This window comes from Papio anubis, chromosome 1 (genome assembly GCF_008728515.1).
Source record: "Papio anubis isolate 15944 chromosome 1, Panubis1.0, whole genome shotgun sequence".
NCBI classification, from domain to species: Eukaryota; Metazoa; Chordata; class Mammalia; order Primates; family Cercopithecidae; genus Papio; species Papio anubis.
In genome coordinates, this window is record NC_044976.1 from 57,982,323 (window position 1) to 58,007,867 (window position 25,545).

The 25,545-nt window shown below is 39.6% G+C and overlaps 1 protein-coding gene across 21 annotated transcripts in view; it reads left to right on the forward strand.

Moving 5' to 3' along the window:
• Positions 1 to 25,545, forward strand: part of FGGY (FGGY carbohydrate kinase domain containing) — a 444,024-nt gene that overhangs the window by 289,715 nt on the left and 128,764 nt on the right. For all 21 annotated transcript variants that reach the window (XM_017961925.3, XM_017961936.3, XM_017961918.2 and 18 more), the window contains 2 exons: positions 445 to 552; positions 25,156 to 25,217. In XM_017961925.3, the coding sequence (XP_017817414.2) occupies positions 445 to 552; positions 25,156 to 25,217 (170 nt within the window). The remainder of the gene's footprint in view (positions 1 to 444; positions 553 to 25,155; positions 25,218 to 25,545) is intronic.

Below are 25,545 nucleotides of genomic sequence, written 5' to 3' on the forward strand. Positions count from 1 at the left end.
GAAAACTGGCCCAGTCTCACATCTGCCTCATTCTCTTGGCAAAACAAGTCACAAGACTGGTGTAGATTGAAGGGGTAGGGAGATAGACCCACATCTCAGTGTGAGGAGCTGCAAAGTCTCATTGCAAAGGGTGTTGACACAGGAAGGGTGGAGAATGGGGACCACCTTTGCAATCTCTGCCATAATGAGGGAGCCAACAGGGAAACACCTTATCAGTTTCTTTCCAAAATGATCATTTTTATTACCTTGACATGTAAATGAGTTTATCAGGAAAGTTTCTAAAAAAAAAGGAGCCATGGCCTTTCTTGGGAGAGAGTGACTTCCCCACCATAAAAGGCATTCAGTAAGAAGCTGAATTCCATGGTCATAGAAATATTAGGAGGAGAACCCTTCCTCTACCCCTGAGAGTCAATGTGTTCACATATTTTCCATCTTTCTTTCCAGATCAGCAAAGACCCAATTTTTGTACCAGGCGTCTGGGGGCCTTATTTCTCAGCCATGGTACCTGGGTTCTGGCTGAATGAAGGTGGTCAGAGTGTTACTGGAAAATTGGTAAGTTGACACTTTCTAAGTAGGGTCATGGATGTTTTTATGTCATTGACTAGTCCATTTTGTCACATGACCCGTATACCCAGCATCTGGAGGATTTGCAGACCCCTGAATCGGGGTTTACTTTCTCTTAGCACACAGCTTAACATGTCGTACTCGTGCAGCTTCTGTTGCTCAAGGAAGAAGTGTTACAGCAGGCAGTGATGACCAGCCCTTCATCTCACCTGATCTTCCTTTACTTCAATCCATTTTTCTCAGAGTGATGAGAGTGGTATTCTACTCCATGAAAATGACATGTTACTCCCCAGCCCAAATCCTTCAGTTTTCCCCATAGCCGCTTGAGACATGGCTCAGATAATTTTCTGGCTACATTATACAGTTCATGGTCTATCCCCTCCAGTCCCACACATGTGCCTGTTATTTACACTAGATTGCCCTCCTCACAGCTTCTCCATGCCTCCTGTCATTGCACTTCTCTGTCCCTTTATACAGGCTACTTTCCCTGCTTGGGGAGTTCTTTACCATCTCAATAATTTTACTTGTCCTTTAAGATCCAACTCCAGCTCTTAGCACACTCTGTTATTCTTATTAGTCACTAATCCCCTTTTCTAGAACACTCCGAGCCCCTTAAAGACAAGGGCCATGCGGGACACAGTGGCTCATGCCTGTAATCCCAGCACTTTGGGAGGCTGGGGCGGGCAGATCACCTGAGGTCTGAAGTTCAAGGCCAGCCTGGCCAACATGTTGAAACCCCATCTCTACTAAAAACACAAAAATTAGCCGAGCTTGATGGTGGGTGCCTATAATCTCAGCTATTCAGATACTCTCCTAAGATAGGAGAATCACTTGGAATCTGGGAGGCACAGGTTACAGTGAGCTGAGATCGCACCACTGCACTCCAGCCTGGGCGACAAGAGCAAAACTCCATCTCAAAAAAAAAAAAAACTCCACAAAATAAAGACAAGTTCTCTTTGTATCCAGCTCAGTGCCAGGTTCATAGAAGGTACTTAATACAAACTTGTTGAATTATTAAGGCTGTCCAATAGGGGAGACAGAAGATTCATAAAAGTGAGATGAGTGCTGTAACAGAAGCACATGGGACACAGTTGGCACAAAGCTAGTTTAGGAAACTCTTTACAGGGGAGAAGGCATTTGTGCTGAGCCCTAAGAGATAAATAAGGACAAACCAGGCAAAGAAGGGTACAGATAGTCACATTGGTAGGAAACTTGTATGGGAAGAAAGATGTGGAAGTGAAAAATAACAAGGCTGATTTGAGGGTAATGGCAAATAGTCCAGAAGTTCCGCTGTGGCACAAACTATTCTTAGAAGAATGGCTTACAGTAAAAGTTAGAGAGCAGGGCAGAGACCACATCTCTGTAAAACATGCTAAGGAATTGAACTTCATCTAGCAGACCAAGGGGGAACCAGTGAAAGGTTAGAAGAGTATGTGGACATATTCATATCTCAGTCGTAAAAATCTCTGCTTAGAAGCCATGAGGATAAAGGCCTGAGGACACATAACCAGAGTCAGGGAGATTAGTTTTAGTAGATTAGTCAACAGACAAAAAACCACAAGGACTTGAATGAGGACAGTAATAATGATGACTGGGAATTGAGGTCAAGAGATTGGCAGGCTTCTGAGAGATCAAATGTGGAATACAGAGAAAGTGAGACCTACGCTCAGTTACACACACTCACATTTACTGTTAAATTGAAAATATCTGCTTATGTTATGATCTAATTTGCCTACCAACTCTTCTAAATGTTCAGCCAATTAAAAATGATCTTATCCAAAGCTGGATGTGCATGCAAATAACTGTTAGTTTACATTTCTTAGTATAATGCTATTTTATACATGACTGCTTCAAATTCTCTTTCAAAGTAAATGGAAGCATAGGTGGGTAGATGGATTCAAAGAGCATGTTCTGTGCGATACTGTTGTGCCAGGCTGCAGAAATGAATTAAATGAATTGGACCTCATCAGTCCCTGGTTTTAAGGAGCTCATACTTCGATGGGGAATCCCTGAGTATGAAATAAATCATGTTTGATTGGTCTCAGTAACCAATGCTAGAAAAGTTGAGAAGGAAAGCATCATCTATGGCTACAGTACAGTAGAAATGCAGACCACTTTATATTCTCCTATTTAAACTTGTGTGATGTACTTAGACAACTTATTTTATTTTACTTTAAGTTCCAGGATACAAGTGCAGAACCTGCAGGTTTGTTACATAGGAATGTGTGCCATGGTGGTTTTCTGCACGTGTCAACCCATCATCTATGTTTTAAGCCCTCCATGCATTAGCTATGTATCCTGAAGCTCTCCCTCCCCTTGCCCCTGACCCCCTGACTGACCCCAGTATGTGTTGTCCCCCTCTCTGTCCATGTGTTCTCATTGCTCAACTCCCACTTACGAGTGAGAACATGCAGTGTTTTGTTTTCTGTTCCTGTGTTAGTTTGCTGAGGATGTTGGCTTCCTGCTTCATCCGTGTCCCTGCAAAGGACATGATCTCATTCCTTTTTATGGCTGCATAGTATTCCATTGTGTGTATGTGCCACATTTTCTTTATCTAGTCTATCACTGATGGGCATTTGGGTTGGTTCCATGTCTTTGCTATTGTAAATAGTGCTACAGAGTTCCAAGATGGCCAAATGGGAATAGCTTCAGTCTACAGCTCCCAGCGTGAGTGACACAGAAGACGGGTGATTTCTGCATTTCCCACTGAGGTACCAGGTTCATCTCACTGGGGCTTGCCAGACAGTGGGTGCACCCAGGAAGCACAAGGGGTAAGGGATTTCCCTGTCCTAGCCAAGGAAAGCCATGACAGACGGTACCTGGAAAATTGGGACACTGCCACCCTAATATTGCACTTTTCCAGTGGTCTTAGCACACGGCACACCAGGAGATTATATCCCACTCCTGGCTTGGAGGGTCCCACGCCCACAGAGTGGGCTCACTGCTAGCACAGCAGTCTGAGAGCCAACTGCAAGGTGGCAGCAAGGCTGGGGAAGGGGCATCCATCATTGCTGAGTCTTGAGTAGGTAAACAAAACAGCTGAGAAACTCAAACTTGGTGGAGCCCACCGCAGCTCAAGGAGGCCTGCCTACCTCTGTAGACTCCACCTCTGGGGGCAGGGCATAGCTGAACAAAAGGCAGCAGAAACTTCTGTAGACTTAAACATCCCTGTCTGACAGCTTTGAAGAGAGTAGTGGTTCTCCTGGCATGGAGTTTGAGATCTGAGAACGGACAGACTGCCTCTTCAAGTGGGTCCCTGACCCCTGAGTAGCCTAACTTGGAGACACCTCCCAGTAGGGGCCAACTGACACCTCATACAGCCACGTGCCCCGCTGAGATGAAGCTTCCAGAGGAAGGATCTGGCAGCAACATTTCTGCAATACTTGCTGTTCTGCAGCCTCCACTGGTGATACTCAGGGTTTGGAGTGGACCTCCAGCGACCTCCAACAGACCTGCAGCTGAGGGTCCTGACTGTTAGAAGGAAAACTAACAAGCAGAAAGGACATCCACAACAAAACCCAATCTGTACATCACCATCATCAAAGACCAAAGGTAGATAAAACCACAAAGATGGGGAGAAACCAGAGCAGAAAAGCTGAAAATTCTAAAAATCAGAGCGCCTCTTCTCCTCCAAAGGAACACAGCTCCTCGCCAGCAACAGAACAAAGCCAGACAGAGAATAACTTTGATGAGTTGAGAGAAGAAGGCTTCAGACGATCATTAATAAAAGACTTCTCCGAGCTAAAGGAGGATGTTCAAACCCATTGAAAAGAAGCTAAAACTTTGAAAAAAGATTTGACAAATGGCTAACTAGAATACACAGTGCAGAGAAGACTTTAAATGACCTGATGGAGCTGAAAATGATGGCACAAGAACTATGTGATGCATGTGCAAGCTTCAGTAGCCAATTCAATCAAGTGGAAGAAAGGGTACCAGTGATTGAAGATCAAATGAATGAAATGAAGCCAGAAGAGAAATTTAGAGAAAAAGGAGTAAAAAGAAACAAACAAAGCCTCCAAAAAATATGGGACTATGTGAAAAGACCAAATCTACATCTGATTAGTGTACCTGAAAGTGACGGGGAGAATGGAACCACTTGGAAAACACTCTTCAGGGTATTATCCAGGAGAACTTCCCCAACCTAGCAAGGCAGGCCAACATTCAAATTCAGGAAATACAGAGAACACCACAAAGATACTCCTCGAGAAGAGCAACCCCAAGAGACATAATTGTCAGATTCACCAAAGTTGAAATGATGGAAAAAATCTTAAGGGCAGCCAGAGAGAAAGGTCAGATTACCCACAAAGGGAAGCCCACCAGACTAACAGTGGATCTCTCAGCAGAAATGCTACCAGCCAGAAGACAGTAGGGACCAATATTCAACATTTTTAAAGAAAATACTTTTCAACCCAGAATTTCATATCCAGCCAAACTAAGCTTCATAAGTGAAGGAGAAATAAAGTCCTTTACAGATAAGCAAATGTTGAGAGATTTTGTCACCATCAGGCCTGCCTTACAAGAGCTCCTGAAGGAAGCACCAGATGTGGAAAGGAACAACCGGTACCAGCCACTGCAAAAACATGCCAAATTGTAAAGACAATCGATTCTAGTAACAAACTACATCAACTAACGAGCAAAATAACCAGCTAACATCATAATGACAGGATCAAATTCACACATAACAATATTAACCTTAAATGTAAATTGGCTAAATACTCCAATTAAAAGACACAGACTGGCAAATTGGATAAAGAGTCAAGACCCATCAGTGTGCTGTATTCCAGAGACCCATCTCATATGCAGAGACACACATAGGCTCAAAATAAAGGGATGGAAGAAGATCTAGCAAGCAAATGGAAAACAAAAAAAAGCAGGGGTTGCCATCCTAGTCTCTGATAAAACAGACTTTAAACCAACAAAGATCAAACGAGACAAAGAAGGTCATTACATAATGGTAAAGGGATCAATTCAACAAGAAGAGCTAACTCTCCTAAATATACTGCACCCAATACAGGAGCACTCAGTTTCATAAAGCAAGTCCTTAGAGACCTACAAAGAGACTTAGACTCCCACACAATAATAATGGGAGACTTTAACTCCCCACTGTCCACATTAGACAGATCAATGAAACAGAAAGTTAACAAGGATATCCAGGAATTGAATGCAGCTCTGCACCAAGTGGACCTAATAGACATCTACAGAACTCTCTACCCCAAATAAACAAATATACATTCTTCTCAGCACCACATCACACTTATTCCAAAGTTGACCACATAGTTGGAAGTAAAGCACTCCTCAGCAAATGTAAAAGAACAGAAATTATAACAAACTGTCTCTCAGACCACAGTACAATCAAACTAGAACTCAGGATTAAGAAACTCACTCAAAACCACTCAACTACATGGAAACTGAACAACCTGTTCCTGAATGACTACTGGGTACATAATGAAATGAAGGCGGAAATAAAGATGTTTTTTGAACTAGTGAGAACAAAGACACAACACAACAATCTCTGGGACACATTTAAAGCAGCACGTAGAGGGAAATGTAACACACTAAATGCCCACAAGAGAAAGCAGGAAAGATCTAAAATTGACACCCTAGCATCACTTTTAAAACAACTAGAGAAGAAAAAGCAAACACATTCAAAAGCTAGCAGAAGGCAAGAAACAACTAACATCAGAGGAGAACTGAAGGAGATAGAGATACAACAAATCAATGTATCCAGGAGCTGGTTTTTTGAAAAGATCAACAAAATTGATAGACCACTAGCAGGACTAATAAAGAAGAAAAGAGAGAAGAATCAAAGAGATGCAATAAAAAATGATAAAGGGGATATCACCACCGATCCCACAGAAATACAAACTACCATCAGAGAATACTATAAACACCTCTACACAAATAAATTAGAATATCTAGAAGAAATAGATAAATTCCTGGACACATACACCCTCCTAAGACTAAACCAGGAAGAAGTTGAATCCCTGAATAGATCAAGAACAGGCTCTGAAATTGAGGCAATAATTAATAGCCTACCAACCAAAAAAAGTCCAGGACCAGTCGGATTCACAGCTGAATTCTACCAGAGGTACAAAGAGGAGCTGGTACCATTCCTTCTGAAACTATTTCAATCAATAGAAAAAGAGGGAATCCTCCCTAATTCATTTTATGAGGCCAACATCATCCTGATACCAAAGTCTGGCAGATACACAACAAAAAAAAGATAATTTAGACCAATATCAATGAACATCAATGCAAAACTCCTCAGTAAAATACTGGCAAACAGAATCCAGCAGCACATCAAAAAGCTTATCCACCACGATCAACTTGGCTTCATCCCTGGGATGCAAGGCTGGTTCAACATATGCAAATCAATAAACAATCCAGCATGTAAAAAGAACCAAAGACAAAAACCACATGATTATCTCAATAGACGCAGAAAAGGTGTTCGACAAAATTCAACAGCACTTCATGCTAAAAACTCTCAATAAACTAGGTATCGATGGGACATATCTCAAAATAATAAGAGCTATTTATGATAAACCCACACCAGTATCATAGTGAATGGGCAAAAACTAAAAGCATTCCCTTTGAAAACTGGCACAAGACAGGGATGCCCTCTCTCACCACTCCTATTCAACATAGTATTGGAAGTTCTGGCCAGGGCAATCAGGCAGGAGAAAGAAATAAAGGGTATTCAATTAGGAAAAGAGGAAGTCAAATTGTCCCTGTTTGCAGATGACATGATTGTATGTTTAGAAAACCCCATCGTCTCAGCCCAAAATCTCCTTAAGCTGATAAGCAACTTCAGCAAAGTCTCAGAATACAAAATCAATGTGTAAAAATCACAAGCCTTCCTATACACCAATAACAGACCAACAGAGAGCCAAATCATGAGTGAACTCCCATTCACAATTGCTTCAAGGGAATAAAATACCTAGGAATCCAACTTACAAGGGATGTTGAAGACCTCTTCAAGGAGAACTACAAACCACTGCTCAACAAAATAAAAGAGGACACAAACAAATGGAAGAGCGTTCCATGCTCATGGATAGGAAAAATCAGTATCATGAAAATGGCCATACTGCCCAAGGTAATTTATAGATTCAGTGCCATCCCCATCAAGCTACCAATGACTTTCTTCACAAAATTGGAAAAAACTACTTTAAATCTCATATGGAACCAAAAAAGAGCCCGCATTGCCAAGAGAATCCTAAGCCAAAAGAACAAAGCTGGAGGCATCATGCTACCTGACTTCAAACTATACTACAAGGGTACAGTAAACAAAACAGCATGGTACTGGTACCAAAACAGAGATATAAACCAATGGAACAGAACAGAGCCCTCAAAAATAATACGATGTTCTACAACCATCTGATCTTTGACAAACCTGACAAAAACAAGAAATGGGGAAAGGATTCCCTGTTTAATAAATGGTGCTGGGAAAACTGGCTAGCTGTATATAGAAAGCTGAAACTGGATCCCTCCCTTACACCTTATACAAAAATTAATTCAAGATGGATTAAAGACTTAGATGTTAGACCTAAAACCATAAAAATCCTAGAAGAAAACCTGGGCAATACCATTCAGGCCATAAGCATGGGCAAGGGCTTCATGGCTAAAACACTAAAAGCAATGGCAACAAAAGCCAAAATTGACAAATTGGATCTAATTAAACTAAAGAGTTTCTGCACAGCGAAAGTAACTACCATCAGAGTGAACAAGCAACCTACAGAATGGGAGAAAATTTTTGCAATCTACCCATCTGACAAAGGGATAATATCCAGAATCTACAAAGAACTTAAACAAATTTACAGGAAAAAAATCAAACAACCCTATCAAAAAGTGGGCAAAGGGTATGAACAGACACTTCTCAAAAGATGATATTTATGCAGCCAACAGACACATGAAAAAATGCTCATCATCACTGACCATCAGAGAAATGCAAATCAAAACCACAATGAGATACCATCTCACACCAGTTAGAATGGCAATCATTAAAGTCAGGAAACAACAGGTGCTGGAGATGATGTGGAGAAATAGGAATACTTTTACACTGTTGGTGGGACTGTTCAACTATTTTGGAAGACAGGATGGTGATTCCTCAAGGATCTAGAACTAGAAATACCATTTGACCCAGCCATCCCATTACTGAGTATATACCCAAAGGATTATAAATCATGCTGCTATAAAGACACATGCACACGTATGTTTATTGTGGCACTATTCACAATAGCAAAGACTTGGAACCAAGCCAAATGTCCATCAATGATAGACTGGATTAAGAAAACTTGGAACATATATGCCATGGAATACTATGCAGCCATAAGAAAGGATGAATTAATGTCCTTTGTAGGGAGATGGATGCAGCTGGAAACCATCATTCTCAGCAAACTATCACAAGGACAGAAAACCAAACACCGCATGTTCTCACGCATGGGTGGGAATTGAGCAATGAGAACACTTGGACACAGGTGGGGAACGTCACACACTGTGGCCTGTCATGGGGTTGGATGGGGAGGGATAGCATTAAGATATACCTAATGTAAATGACAAATTAATGGGTGCAGCACACCAACATGGCACATGTATACATATGTAACAAACCCTGGAACTTAAAGTATAATAATAAAAAAATAATAATAATTTAGAGAAACTGAAAAAAAGTGCTGCAATATACATCCATGTGCATATGTCTTTATAGTAGAATCATTTATATTCTTTTGGGTATATATCCAGTAATGGGATTCTGGGTCAAATGGTATTTCTGGTTCTAGGTCCTTGAGAAATCGTCACACTGTCTTCCACAATGGTTGAACTAATTTACGTTCCCACCAACAGTGAAAAAGTTCCTATTTCTCCACAGCCTCACCAGCATGTATTGTTCGCTGACTTTTTAATAATCATCATTCTAACTGGCAAGAGATGGTATCTTATTTTGGTCTTGATTTGCATTTCTCCAATGATCAATGATGTTGAGCTTTTTTTTTGTATGTTTCTTGGCTGAATAAATCTCTTCTTTTGAAAAGTGTCTGTTGATATTGTTGGCCCACTTTTTGATGGGGTTGTTTCTTGTAAATTTGTTGAAATTCCTTGTAGATTCTGGATATCAGGCCTTTGTCAGATGGATAAAGTGCAAAAATTTTCTCCCATTCTATAGGTTGCCTGTTCACTCTGATGAGAGTTTCTTTTTCTGTGCAGAAGCTCTTTAGTTTAATTAGATCCAATTTGTCAATTTTGGCTTTTGTTGCAATTGCTTTTGGTATTTTTTGTCATGAAAACTTTGCTCCTGCCTATGTCCTGAATGGTATTGCCTAGGTTTTCTCCTAGGGCTTTTATGGTTTGGGGTTTTACATTTAAGTCTTTAATCCATCTTAGTTAATATTTGTACACGGTGTAAGTAAGAGGTCCAGTTTTAGTTTTCTGCATATGGCTAACCACTTTTCTCAGCACTGTTTATTAAATAGGGAACTCTTTTCTCATTACTTTTTTTTGGATCAGATTTGTCGAAGATCAGATGATTATAGATGTGTGGTGTTACTTCTGAGGTCTCTGTTCTGTTCCATTGATCTATATGTCTGTTTTATGTACCAGTACTCTGCTGTTTTGGTTACTGTAGCCTTGTAGTGTAGTTTCAAGTCAGGTAGCATTATGCTTCCAGCTTTGTTCTTTTTGCTTAGGGATTGTTTTAGCTATATGGGCTCTTTTTTGGTTCTATATGAAATTTAAAGTAGTTTTTTTTTTTTTTTTTAATTTTGTGAAGAATGTCAATGGTAGTTTGATGGAAATAGCATTTAATCTATAAATTACTTTGGGAAGTATGGCCATTTTCACAATATTGATTCTGCCTATCCATGAGGATGGAATGTTTTTCCGTTTGTTTGTGCCCTCTCTTATTTCCTTCAGCAGTGGTTTGTAAATCTCCTTAAAGAGGTCCTTCACTTCCCATGTTGGTTGTATTCCTAGGTATTTTATTCTCTTTGTAGCAATTGTGAATGGAATTTCATTCATGATTTGGCTCTCTGCTTGTCTATTGTTGCTGTATAGGAATGCTTGTGATTTTTGCACATTGATTTTGTATCATAAGACTTTGCTGAAGTTGCTTATCAGCTTAGGAGTTTTGGGGCTGAGATGATGGAGTTTTCTAAATATGCAATCATGTCATCTATAAACAGAGACAATCTGACTTTCTCTCTTCCTATTTGAATACGTTTATTTCTTTCTCTTGCCTGATTGCCCTGGCCAGAATTTCCAATACCATGTTGAATAGGAGTGGTGACAGAGGGCATCCTTGTCTTGTGCCGGTTTTCAAAGGGAATGCTTCCAGCTTTTGCCCATTCAGTATGATATTGGCTGTGGGTTTGATATAAATAGCTCTTATTATTTTGAGATATGTTCCATCAATACCTAGTTTATTGAGAGTTTTTAACATGAAGGGCTATTGAATTTTGTCTAAGGCCTTATCTGCATCTATTGAAATAATCATGTGGTTTTTGACATTGGTTCTGTTTATGTGATGGATTACATTTATTGGTTTGTGTACAGTGAACCGGCCTTGCATTCCAGGGATGAAGCCGACTTGATCGTGGTGGATAAGCTTTTTGATGTGCTGCTGGATTCTATTTGCCAGTATTTTATTGAGAATTTTCACATCATTGTTCATCAGGGGTATTGGCCTGAAGTTTTTTGTTGTTGCTGTGTCTCTCCCCAGTTTTGGTATCAGAATGATGCTGGCCTCATAAAATGAGTTAGGTAGAAGTCCTCCGTTTCAATTGTTTGGAATGGTTTCAGAAGGAATAGTACCAACTCCTCTTTGTACCTCTGGTAGAATTTGGCCGTGAATTCATCTGGTCTGGGGCTTTTATTGGTTTGTAGGCTATTAATTACTGCCTCAATTTCAGAACTTGTTATTGGTCTATTCAGAGATTTGACTTCTTCCTGGTTTAGTCTTGGGAGGTTGTATGTGTCCAGGAATTTATCTGTTTCTTACTAGATTTTCCAGTTTATTTGCATAGAGATGTTTATTGTATTCTCTGATGGCAGTTTGTATCTCTCTGGGGTCATTGGTGATATCCCCTTTATAATTTTCTATTGTATCTATTCGATTCTTCTCTCTTTTCTTCTTTATAAGTCTAGCTAGCCATCTATTTTGTTAATTTTTTCAAAAAACCAGCTTCTGGATTCATTGGTTTTTTTGAAGTGTCTTTATCTTCTTCGGTTCTGCTCTGATCTTAGTTATTTCTTGTCTTCTGCTAGCTTTTGGATTTGTTTGCTCTTGCTTCTCTAGCTCTAATTGTGATGTTAGGGTGTCAATTTGAGATCTTTCTAGCTTTCTGATGTGGGCATTTAGTGCTATAAATTTCCCTCTTAACACTGCTTTAGCTGTGTCCCAAAGATTCTGTTATGTGGTCTCTTTGTTCTCATTGGTTTCAAATAACTTCTTTATTTCTGCCTTAATTTCATTATTTACCCAGGAGTCATTCAGGTGCAGATTGCTCAATTTTTATGTAGTTTTGGGGTTTTGAGTTAATTTCTTAATTCTGAGTTCTAATTTGATTACACTGTGTTCTGAGAGACTGTTTGATTATGATTTCCATTCTTTTGCATTAGCTGAGGAGTGTTTTACTTCCAATTATGTGGTCAACTTTAGAATAAGTGCCATGTGGCACTGAGAAGAATATATATTCTGATTATTTGGGCTGGAGAGTTTTGTAGATGTCTACTAGGTCCACTTGATACAGAGCTGAGTTCAAGTCCTGAATATTTTTGTTAATTTTCTGTCTCGGTGATCTAATATTGACAGTGGGGTGTTAAAGTCTCCCACTATTATTGGGTGGGAGTCTAAGTCTCTTTGTAGTCTTTAAGAACTTGTTTTCTGAATCTGGTTGCTCCCATATTGGATGCATATATATGTAGGATAGTAAGCTCTTCTTGTGGAATTGATCCTTTTACCATTATGTAATGCCCTTCTTTGTCTTTTTTATTTTTGTTGGTTGAAAGTCTGTTTTGTCAGAGACTAGGTTTGCAACCCCTGCCTTTTTTTTTTTTTTTTTTCGCTTTCCATTTGCTTGGTAAATTTTCCTCCATCCCTTTATTTTGAGCCTATGTGTGTCTTTTTACATGAGATGGGTCTCCTGAATACAGCACACCAATGGGTCATGACTATCCAATTTGCCAGTCTGTGTCTTAACTGGGTCATTTTGCCTATTTACATTTAAGGTTGATATTGTTATATGTGAATTTGATGCTGTCATCTTGATGCTGTCTGGTTATTTTGCACACTAGCTTATACAGTTTCTTCATAGTGTCATTGGTCTTCATATATATATATGTATATATGTGTACATATATATATGTGTATATGTATATATACATATATATTTTTTCTTTTTTTCCCCAGTGGCTGGTACCAGTTTTTCCTCTCCATATTTAGTGCTTCCTATAGAAGCTCTTGCAAGACAGGCCTGGTGGTGACAAAATCCGTCAGCATTTGCTTGTCTAGATTGGATTTTATTTCTCCTTCATTTATGAAGCTTAGTTTGGCTGGATATGAGATTCTAGGTTAAAAATTCATTTCTTTAGGAATGTTGAATATTCGCCCCCACTCTCTTCTGGCTTGTAGAGTTTCTATAGAGAGATCCGCTGTTAGTCTGATGGGCTTCCGTTTGTGGGTAACCCAACCTTTCTCTTTGCCCTTAACATTATTTCCTTCATTTTGACCTTGGAGAATATGATGATTATGTGTCTTGGGGTTGATCTTCTCATGGAGTGTCTTAGTGGTGTTCTCTGTATTTCCTGAATTTGAGTGTTGGCCTGTCTCACTAGGTTGGGGAAGTTCTCCTGGATAATATCCTGAAATGTGTTTTCCAATTTGGTTCCATTCTCCCCATCTCTTTCAGGTACTCAAGTCAATCATAGGTTTGGTCTTTTTACATAGTCCCATATTTCTTAGAGGTTTTGTTCATTCCTTTTTATTCTTTTTTATCTAATATTGTCTTTATGCCTTATTTCAGCAAGATGGTCTTCAAATTATGATATCCTTTCTTCTGCTTGGTCCATTCAGTTATCGATACTTGTGTATGCTTCGTGTGTTTCTAGTGTTGTGTTTTTCAGCTCCATCAGGTCATTTATGTTCCTCTCTAAGCCCATTATTCTAGTTAGCTCCTGTAACCTTTTGTCAAGGTTCTTAGCTTCTTTGCATTGGGTTAGAACATGCTCCTTTAGCTCAGTGGAGTTTGTTATTACGCACTGTCTGAAGCCTACTTCTGTCAGCTCGTCCATCTCATCCTCTGTCCAGTTCTGTGCCCTTGCTGGAGAGGTGTTGTGATCATTTGGAGAAGTGGCACTCTGGCCTTTTGGGTTTTCAGTGTTTTTTTGTTGATTCTTTCTCATCTTCATGAGTTTGTCTAGTTTCAATCTTTGAGGCTGCTGACCCTTGGATAGGGTTTTTGTGGGGACTTTTTTTTTCGTTGATGCTGTTGTTGCTTTCTGTTTGTTTGCTTTTCTTTCAGTGGTCAGGTCCCTCTTCTGTAGAGCTTCCATGGTTTTCTGAGGGTTCCCTTCAGGCCCTATTCATATGGTTTGTTCCCACTCTTGGAAATGTCAGTCAGGGAGGCTGGAGAAAGGGCAAAGATGGGTGCCTGCTCCATCCTCTGGGATCTCTGACCTTGAGGGGCACTGACCGGATGCCAGTAGGAATGCTTCTGTATAGGGTGTCTGACAGTCCCTGTTGAAGTGTCTCACTCAGTGGTTGGCATGGGGAGCAGGACCCATTTAACAAAGTACGTTGTCCCTTGGTGGAGGGGGTGAGCTTTCACTGTTGGGGAGCCCACTTGTCTGGGCTGCCCAGATTCCTCAGAACTATCAGGAGGAAAGACAGTCTGCTGGTCTGTGGAGACTGTGGCCCCCTCCCTGCCTAGGGGCTCAGGCCCGGGAGATCCGAGTTGGGTCCCTGAGCCCCTAGCTGGAGTTGTTGGAGTTCCTGCAGGGAAACCCCACCCAGTGAGGAGGGATGGATCAGGATGAGGCCCGACGAGGCACTCTAGCTGCAGTTTGCCACAGCTGGTGTGTTAGGCTGTGGGGAATACCTCTTGGGACCAAGCCATTCAGCTTCCTTCTCCAGCAGGGGAAAAGCATGGCCTGGAGCTATAGAGATGGCTGCTGCCCTTCCCCCATCCTGGGAACTTAGTGTGTTAGGCAACTTTAAGTTCAGTGTTGACTGCCATCCCTCTTTCAAGGAGGTCAAGTGGCTTAGACAGCAGGTAGCCGCAGCTGTGGTGCTGGCTGCCCCTCGGGAGCTCAACAGGCTTAAGCAGATTCTAGCTGAGTGGTTGATGAGAATCAGCGCAGCTCCATGGTTGGGAACCCGAGGCCCTGGTGACATGGGCTCATGAGTGGGATCTTCCAATCCATAGGTTGCACATTTCTGTGGAAAAAGCATGGTTTCCCAGGCTGGAGAGCACACTAACTGCCTCCCTTGGATGGGGGGTGAGGGCTCTTCTGCCCCGTGTGGCTTTCAGGTGGGCCCCCACACCACACGGCTCTTCCTTCTTCTCCATGAGTCACACCAGCCACCTAGTCAGTTCTGATGACAGAACCTGGATACCTTAGTCGCTGGTGCAGGATTTGCACGCTGTTACGGTTCTTTTTTTTGAGCGGAGTCTCACTCTGTTGCCCAGGCTGGAGTGTAGTGGCATGATCTCTGCTCACTGCAAGCTCCGCCTCCCAGGTTCACACCATTCTCCTGCCTCAACCTCCCGAGTAGCTGGGACTACAGACGCCTGCCACCATGATCAGCTAATTTTTTGTATTTTTAGTAGAGAACGGGGTATGGTTCTTTTTGATGGGAGCCTCTGATCACTGCTGCTTCTAGTCAGTCATTTTGGCACCCCCGACACCCAGGTCTTCCTGGACAACTTTTAAGTTAAATATTATTTCCCTTTTTGTCACACATTGAGGACCCATGACTGAAATATAACTCTTTTAAACCTCACATCATAGTCTAATCACCTGTAGGAGACTCTGAACTCATAGACAACACAATCCAGAAGCTTTTTCTAGTAAGGGTAATGATCCAGTAAACCAATTCTTTGTGCAGAATGCATTATTCATGAACCTGTCCATCAGTAGGTTTTCAGAGACTTGATATACACATCAAACATCTCTATCAGTCAGAAATATTTTCCCTATTGCTATGAACATAAGCCATTTTATCCCAAATGTTATGACATATCTTTGTGCACAAAAATTGGTTACACCTATTTCATAAGCCTGAATTTTAATTAAAAATGGGACCTCTTTGCTATTACTAACAAATCTTCATAATATTCCACTGTGGCTTTTGACAGGAGTCATGGGAATTGTTAGCTTTTATCTGTTTCATTAGTATTGCACCATCAACCTGTCAAACTGCATTTGGAGCTCCATTTTGGGAAACTCTACATGCATAGTTTCATTGGACATAGGCATACAGCTTGATTGACTCATAGGTTACAGAGAGTGAAATCTTAGGAAATCCAAAATCTAGCACAATGGAGCAAAATTTGAATCAAGAGCAAATTGCATTGTCCATTATCAGTCCAAAGAGGACATGCAAAGAGAGAGAGATGTCAGTTATAACACAGATTTAAAAATTTTATAATGATGGTAATATTAATTGTAATAATTGTAGCTTACTGAGTATTTTTTTGTGAGAGGGATTTATACACATAATTCCGTTAAACTTTGAATGATATTCATAATTACAGTGTCTAATGTTATTTTGAAGGCTTGTTTCTGATCTGAATTCCAAGAACTTTTCGTGTATTATCTAATTAATACTCTGAAAAGTCCTATGACTATACCTATAGATACAGTCATTATCCATATTTTATAGTTAAGTGACTAATGGTAGCAATCACAGCCTGGAAAGTCTCCTCACCCACCGTCGATGGCCTTTTAATATGGTTTATTTACTATTCACCTTTCCTTACCATTTACTAATTCTTGTTTATTCTCTTGTAAATTCCAATCCCTGGTTTTAAAATACATCATTGTCACATAGGACATGATAAGAGAAAGTTGCATCATTTTTATTCCTTGTTGCATATGCACATCTTCTCTAATAAGCCACATCTGAAGGTGTCTGCTCCAGTAGTACATTGTCCATGGTTTCAACAATGCCACACAGTCATAAATACACCACCTAAAGCATAAGAGATGTGAAGTGAGAAAAGAGAGAAAAAGGAAAATAAAGGGGAGGAAGCAAGAGAAAAAAGGAAAATAAATGAAAAATATATTAAAAACCTTAGATTTGAAAAAAAGATATTTTATCTCATTTTTGCAATTAAATGCAGATCTTCCATTACAAAGCAAAGATTTCATTCTAAGTATGTGAACAGATTTGTATTTTTTTAAAAATCTTCCTCTTGTTATCCTCAGGATGAAGGAAAAGAAATAGGACAGGATCTTTTGATATTTACCTCTTAGAAAAGCACATGCTCCCTTCCTAAGGATGATTGATTTTAGTTTCATCACACATCAAGGCTTGTCTCATGCTTGCCGATATTCTCTTCAGAATAGTTATGCGAAAAAGCATTGCGTTTTCCACAGACTTTGTCCACAGAACACTGACCCCATGCAGTTCCTACATCCAGATACCAAAGCTTATTTCCAACTGGACCTTGGCCATCACCCTTTCCAAGTGCTCTTCTTTGTCTCACATGGAGTCATTTTTTTGGGGGATGGCATTAGGTAAGGAAGGCTAAGACAAGTTCCTAAGCCACTGCTATGGTGGCACTGCCTTTCTGGAACAATTGGACTTGGATTGAGTCACAAGGTCACAATGCAACAAGTTACTATGTGCTCTTGGGATTTTAGGATGTGTACATTGTGAGTGTCTATCTGCCTCCTGCGTCATTGCCAAGACTGGGACTAGCCTCAGGAGGTCACCTATGGAAGGCATTCTGCTATAAATGGGTGTATGAATGACTTGCAGTGTGCACAGTGTAGTACAGGTTATGGAGATAATGATTTCATCCCTTCATTCATTCACTCCTTCCATCACGTTACAGAGATTTCCTGAGTGATTCCACTGGGCCAGCCAAGAATGTGGTCACTCTAGTCGTTCATCATCAAATAAGAAAATTGGATACAGAACTGATCATTATAATTTATTGTAGGACAAAAAAATAGATGGTACAATTGCTAAGCCTATTGGAAAAATAGAGGTTAATACTGAATACCTATTATCTACTAAATACTTTTGGGCCCATTAGGATTTGGTATTTCATCTGATCTTCACAGTATGTGTATATAGTCAGTGTTGTTATATTAGTTTTACTGATGAAGAAATAGCTGAGAATGGCAAGGTAATTTGATCAAAATCTGACAGTTATAAGTAGGAGAGCTACAGTGCAAACCCAAGTTGGCCACCAGAGGCCCAAGATCTTTCCAAAACTGAATCTGACTTTTGTGGCGGTGCATTTCTGAGTTTTTCTTTCAGTCCTCTTGTAGACTCTCTTGAGAATCAACTGTTGTCACTTAACATGACATTCTCTTTTAAGTGTCTTGAAACAAATACAGTTGGCAAGCTTTGTAAGGCCATGGGACAAAATAATTAAATACAATAAATTAAATACAATATCCGAAATAAATATATAGTAGATGGGCCTAAGAACTGATTGGAGATGACAAACAAAAGTGTCTGCAGTGAGAATGAGACATAGACTGGGAGAATCAGAGAAAGAGAGAGAGAAAATATGAATGAGAATATACATTGAAAAAAATTAACACTTTGAGTCTTTCAGGGGCATGGGAGACAATAGCCAAAGGTCAATTAGCATTGACAGGATCTATGTACAGATGTAGGTGTGTCCCCAGCATTTCACATCTGCTAATTAGAATGACTTCGTGGATACAAAGACTAACTCTGCAAAAACAAATGCCTCCCTATTCCCTTCTCCTGCCCTGGCTTTTGCTTATTTTTTGTATGCCCACCTGGATTGCTGCACAACTTCCTAATTGGCTTCTTGCCTCTAATCTTTCCCCCTCTAATCCCTCTCTTGCATTGTAGCTATAAAAGTCTTTCTGAAACACAGTTATGAGTCTGTCACTTGTGATAGCTCTTCAGTTTTCATTATAATAAAGTCTGAATTATTTAGAGTGATGTTTATTTATACAGCCATTATTTACAGAGTGCTTACTATGTTTAAGGTACTGTTCTGAGTGAGAAAGTAGCAGTGAGTAAAACAACCTCTTCTGCACCCTCCTGCACTCCACCAAGACTCCTGTACCCTTCTCAAGCTTACATTCTAACAGGAGGAGACAGATAATACATAGCAAATAAATAAATTCCACTTTATGGTATAAGTTATTAAGGCAAATAGAGGAGGAAGCTTGTGAGTTCAGATGGGAAGGTTGTAGTTTTAAACAGTGTGGTCAGGGTAGACCTCACTGATGTGACAGTTGAACAAAGAATGAGGAAAGGAAAGAATTTAGCTCTTTTGAAACCTAGGGGAAGAATATACCAGGTCAAGGGAACAACCAGTGTAAAGATTCTGAGAGGGTTGCTTGCATGGGGTGTTATGGGAATAGCAAGAAGGTCACAATGGGTAGGGCAGAGTGAACCAAAATGAGAGTTGCAGGGAACAAATTCAGAGAGGTGATAGGGTCTACATTATTGGCCACAGTAATAGTTTTTACCCTGAGTGAAATGCAAACCATTGGAGAATAATGAGCGGAGGAGTGATGTGATATGACAGGTTTTCAAAGAATCATTCTTACTGCTGCCTACTGTGTTGATTGTTAACTGTGGAGTGGAAGCAGAGGGAGAGAAGCATAGAAGTCACAAAGAGGCTATTGTAGTAAGCCAGCTGAGTGAGGAGGATGATGGCATGGAGCTGGTAAAGAATGGTTAGATTTTGGATATATTTTGAAGGTAGAGCCACCTTCAAACCTTGACCTTGACCTTCACACCCTGATGGATTAAGTGTAAAGTGTGCAAAAAAGAGAGAGATCAAGGCTTGAGGAGTGTAGCATTGCTATCAATGGGTGAAGGTGGGTTCAATGTTATTGAGTCAGAGGGAGGAAGGAGTCAAGAATGTAATAGTGTATTTTTGATGGTAGCAACAGATTCCCATATAGTTGAGTCTTGCTTTTCAGTTTTGTGATCTCTGAATTTTACTTGGATTGTTTAGATACTTTACATAAAGATAAATACAATTTAATTTAGATCTTTCATTTTGTTACTTGTTTTCTGTCATCACTTCTGTCTTTCCTTCCTGAGTTCTTTTGGATTAAATGACTATTTTTCAATTTTAAGAATTCAATTTTAAGTTATCTATTGGTGTCTTGGGTTTTTACACATCTTTTTGCTTTATTTTTTAATGGTTGCTTTAGTAATTATAATAAATATCCTAAACTTTTCAGCCTACTTTGAATGCATATTATGATATTTCATGAAAGGTATAAATACTCTTCAACTGTATAGTTCTACTTACCACTCCTATCCCAGCTCTATAGGCTATAGTTTTGTGTGTGATATCTACATATGCTATAAACCCAACAATGAAATAGTTGGGTTGATATGAATAGTTGTCATATTGTTTGCTTTAAACAATGTATTAGTCTACTCTGGCTACCACAGTAGTCTACTGACTACCATAACAAAATACCACAGGCTGGGTGGCTTAAACAGCAGACATTTATTTCCTTACAATTTTGGAGGCTAAAAGTCTGTGATCAAGGTACTGGCAAATGCAGTTTCTGCTGAGGGCTCCCTTCCTACGTTGTAGATGGCTGCCTTCTGTGACCTCACATGGCCTTTTCTCAGTATGTGTATATGAAGAGAAAATGATTGTATTCCTTCCTTTTCTTATAAGAATACCAGTTATATCAGACTAAGGCCCCAATGTTATGACCTGTTTAAGCTTAATTACCACCATAAAAGCCCTGTCTCTAAATACAGTCACATTGGGGGCTGAGGCTTCAATATATGAATTTGAGGTGAACACAGTTTAGTCCATGTCAAAGAGACATAAATGTTTTAAAGAAATTCTGAGAAATAAAACATAATCTCTTTGCTATTCCTTTCTTTCTGAAAATTTAAGTTTCCAGGTGATATCTTTTCCCAAGCCTAAAGAACTTGTCTTAGCATGTCTTACAGTGCAGGTCAACTGGCAAAAGGCATTCTCTTCATTTTTTTTCAATGCATTTATTTTATATGCTCCCTTGAAAGATATTTTTGCTCAATATAGAATTCTTGGTTTACAGGTTTTTTTTTTTTTTCCATCAACACCTAAAAATGTCAGTATTTTGTATTCTGACATTATAAGATGTCAACCATTATTTTTGTCATTCTTCCCCTTTGTATAATATGTCATTTTTTTCCTCTGGCTGCTTTCAAATTTTCTCTTAATCTTTGGCTTTCATTATGGTATGGTGTGGTCTTCTTTGGATTCATCTTTCTTCAATTTGTAAGTTGATTCCTTTCACCAAGTTTGGGAAATTTTCAGCATTTAAATTTTTTTGTTTGTTTCTTCTCCTCACTCTCTTCCCTCTTACTGTGACTCCAGTTCCACATATATGGTACCTTTGGCTATTGTCTCCCGTGCACCTGAGAGACTCAGGGTGTCAATTTTTTCAATGTATATTCTTTCTCTCCTTTCTCTCTAAGTCTCCCAATCTAAGTCTCCTTCTCACTGCAGACACTGTTGTTTGTCATCTCCAATCAGCTCTTAGGCCCATCTACTATATATTTATTTCAGATATTATATTTAATCAATACAATTACATTTCCATTTTTAATAGTTTCTTTGCTATTTCCTCTCTGTTTAATAACTATGAGAATATTTTCTTTTACATCTTTAAGCATTGTTAAATTGCCTACTTTAAAATTCTTATCTTCTAACACCTGTGTCACCTCAGATTTAGTGTTCACTAAGTGGCTTTTCTCTTAAGTATGGATTACATTTTCCTATTCTTCAATATGTACAATGATTTCGTGTCATAATTTGGACATTGTGATTGATATATTCTAGACACATTGTATTATTTCTATTTCTCTTTTGAGTATTGATTTTTTGGTTTAGCAGGCAGTTTATTTGGCTGAACTCAAACTTCAAGTTTCATTACTCTCCTGTGAGGAACATGTCCTAAAATCTCTGTTGCATTATTTTACCCTTAGCTGGACTACTTATGGTGTTTCCATGCACATGTAATTGGGAGATTATCCAGAAATTAGGGTAGCATTTATAGGCACAGTGTTGCATTCCCTTTCTATGGCTCTCTCTTTCTGACATCCCCTCCACGACTTACTTTGTAGCTACTATGGTTGCCTTGAACTCTAACCTCTCATTTCTTAATCAAAAGGACTGTGTATTTCTGTCTAAGTATTAGTTACCTTGCATGGCACTGACTGGGGTCCACCCATGGGCAAAAATGTATAAAATCAGGAAATGTACAAGGTACTGTTTTTTCCTTCCTTGTGTCTATTCCGTTCCAGTTTCTACCTGGTTTTGGCCACTTTCCAGTGTCTTCAGAGAACTATTTCCTGTATTTTGGTCAGCGTTTTTAATTGTTACAAAATATGGCTCATTCATTCATTTATTACAGATGTCAGGCATTGCTCTGATTCTGAGGAGTGGAAAATAATGATGCTCTTCCTTTGAAAGAGCTCAGAGTATAGGGTAGGAGACAGACATATAACTAAGGATTGTAAAACAACTTGATAGATGCTACAGTAGAGCAAGGATAGAAAATATTTGTGCCTTATATTCCCATTGACAGCCTGTGATCTTTGTCTGCATTTCCTGTTCTCCATGCCTAGTCATCTCCCTGTCCTTCATACATTGCCACATTTTTCTTAACTTTTCATCATTTTTCTCTCCAAATCAGAATAATTTTTATGACCTTTAATAAGAGTATAAACGCTTATGACATTCAAGACACACTGTCTGCGTTTGCCTTCTTTGTTCATCCATATTTTCACCAGTTTACTAATTCTGTAATTTAACATACAGTAATCCTATGACCAATGTATGCCCAGCACAAATAGATACAAATACAAAGTGTGGTAAGTGCCACCAAGGAGAAGTACATGGTGCTATCTATGCCTTTCCTGTGGTTCACTCGTCCCACATTTATTCCACAAACCTTTATTGACCACCCATGATATCCAAGCATGAGGCTAAACCAGTCCCTTACCATTCAAATCATATATGTCTTTCCATCTTCATGTCTCTACTAACCAGCCTCCTTTCGGTCGTGCCTTGCCTCTAGCCCTTTACTCCTCCAAACTCTACCTATTTTTGGCCTTTCAGCTGAAGCTTCGCCTACTCCAACCATATAATAATTGCCAAATGATTGATCTCTCGCTTTATGCTACTATGCATCATAACTATTTCTTATTTTTCAGTGTATCTCCAGAACATAGGTGCACAGTTCCTGGCAGCACATTAGGCATTTAGTAAATACTAAATAACTGCATTCATGCTTACACCACACATGCTAGGTTCTAGCTTACTCCTGGAAGCTCATTTAAATCTCTCTTCTCTGAACTCCTAAAGCACTTCCCATAAAAATCAGCATCAAATCAAGTAATGCCTTTAGTTATCCATTACTGTTCCCAGTGAGTTTATCTTGGTGCTCGCAATGGATTGCAAACTCAGGGGATCCAGAGTGTGATGAGGATATGCTTCATCACAGTAATGCAGAGTTGAACCCGAAGGAGATAAATATTCAATAACTGCGTGTTTGTTTTTTCTTTTTCTTTGAAATGACCCGTGTCTTTTATATCATTTTGAAACATTTCCACAAAAACTGCACCAGTGGTATTCAACAACTTATACCTGGAAGTTCAGTAGACAATATGACATGGTGATTAGGAACAAGATCTTAAAATATAGAGACCTCAGTTTGAGACCTCTGTGACGTTGGGCAAGATATTAAATCTCTTTGATCTCAATTTCCTCATCTCCATAATGAAGAATAGTATCTTCCTCATAGGAGTACTGTAAGGAATAAATGAAGTAGAGTAATGTGTGTACAATGCTTAAGTTAGTACTGATGTATGGGAAATGGGTCAGTATATTTCACATGATATCATTTATACTACTGTTGGCACTCTAGTAGTGTATTAGTCTGCTTTCATGCTGCTGATAAAGACATACCTGAGACTGGGTAATTTATGCAGAAAAGAGGTTTAATGGACTCATAGTTCCACGTGGCCGGGGAGGCCTCACAATCATGGCAGAAGGTGAAAGGCACGTCTTACATGGCGGCAGACAAGAGAGAATGAGAGCCAAGTGAAAGAGGAAACCCCTTATAAAGCCATCAGATCTCATGAGACTTATTCACTACCACGAGAACAGTATGGGGGAGACTGCCCCCATGATTCAGTTGTCTCCCACTGGGTCCCTCCCACAGCATGTGAGATTTATGGGAGCTACAATTCAAGATGAGATTTTGGTGGGGACATAGACAAACCATATCAAGTAGACCCACTTAGCTTCCTAGAAATCCTGTTTAAAAGGAGGCCATGGAGGTTCAAAACAGTTTAGTGACTTGCACAAAGTCACTCAGCTAGTGAGATTCAGAGCCAGAACCCAACCCTGGCCTCTGTGGCTCCTGAACAAATTATCTTGTTCTTTACACAGCCCTAGCTCTCTGGAAACATGCTCAGAGAGCCTATCCCTGTGCAGCCAAAAGAGCAAGTCTTTTCCTAGTTGGAATGAAAATAAATCTATCAGAATGGTTGTTTTAGCATCCTAGAAACTCAAGTAAACATTCAGAAAATACATAGATGAGGTTCAGGAACTCAAGCACAGTGTTGCTTGGGTGTGTTATGGCAAGCAGAGTAACTGCATGGAGAAACATTTCTGTCCCTGATACGTATTTTGTGCTATTTTGTTTACAGCCACCAAGTGGATTAAGGAATAAGATCCTAGACCTGGGATTTCAAATGAGAGGATGATTGTCTGCAGAGCTCAGACATTTCTGTCGTTGGAGAGCTGTGTTTCCCATGTGACGATTGTTCAGTCAGGAGAGTTTCTCCTGACAGCTCTGGGGCATCTCATTTTTTTTTAACTGAGGGTTTCAAAAAAAAATTTTTTTAATGAGGGTTTTTTCAAAAACCCTCGTCATAGTCTCTTTCATTCAGCTTCTCCATTAGTAAGACATAGTGAGTAATTCAAAGTTTGACATTGCCCAGGGGTGACAGCCTGGATCAAGAAGGGGAAATGATGTGATCCAGAAAAGATTAGTGCTTTTAACACTCAGACCCCCCACCATTTGACATAAGTTACCCTTTCTTCCTTACTACTCATTCTTGGACCTGATGCTAACTTACTGCTACCAGTTTAGCCTTGGGAATTTCATTTCCTTTTGCTCTTCTCTCTAAACTTCTTTGTTTTATGTATTTAAGAGGCTAGCACTAGGTTAATCAAAGCTAAATTTCTTTTAGCTGAGGCACTCTTGCTACATTGGCATTTTAATGTTCTTGGATCCCGTATGGACAAAGAGTTGAAAGAAACATACTCATTTTAATATAAATTTTTCTATCTTCTACATAAATTAAAGAAGCTATAAAATTGACCCATATCTCTTATTTTTCAGATAGACCACATGGTAGAAGGCCATGCTGCTTTTCCAGAACTACAAGTAAAGGCCACAGCCAGGTAACTGCTGTCTCTGTTCCATCTAAAGTTTTCCTTGTGTGACTGCATTGAGAGCATTTATGTTGGGCAGTTGGGTGATTTTCAGGTCCTACGGACAATGAAAATGCCTTTAGTGCTTGAAAGATAGTCATCTGGATGATCCAGAAGGTCCATGTATTAATTCTTTAAATGATGTAAGAGAACTTAGAGAACCTAGAGATTCCCCAAGGATATACCCAGGGACTATGGATAAGAAACTCTGATGTAGAAGGAGGACCATGGATTCTGGAGTCAAAACTTCTTAGTTTCACATCCCAGCCTTACTCCTTAATAGATATAGGACCTTAAG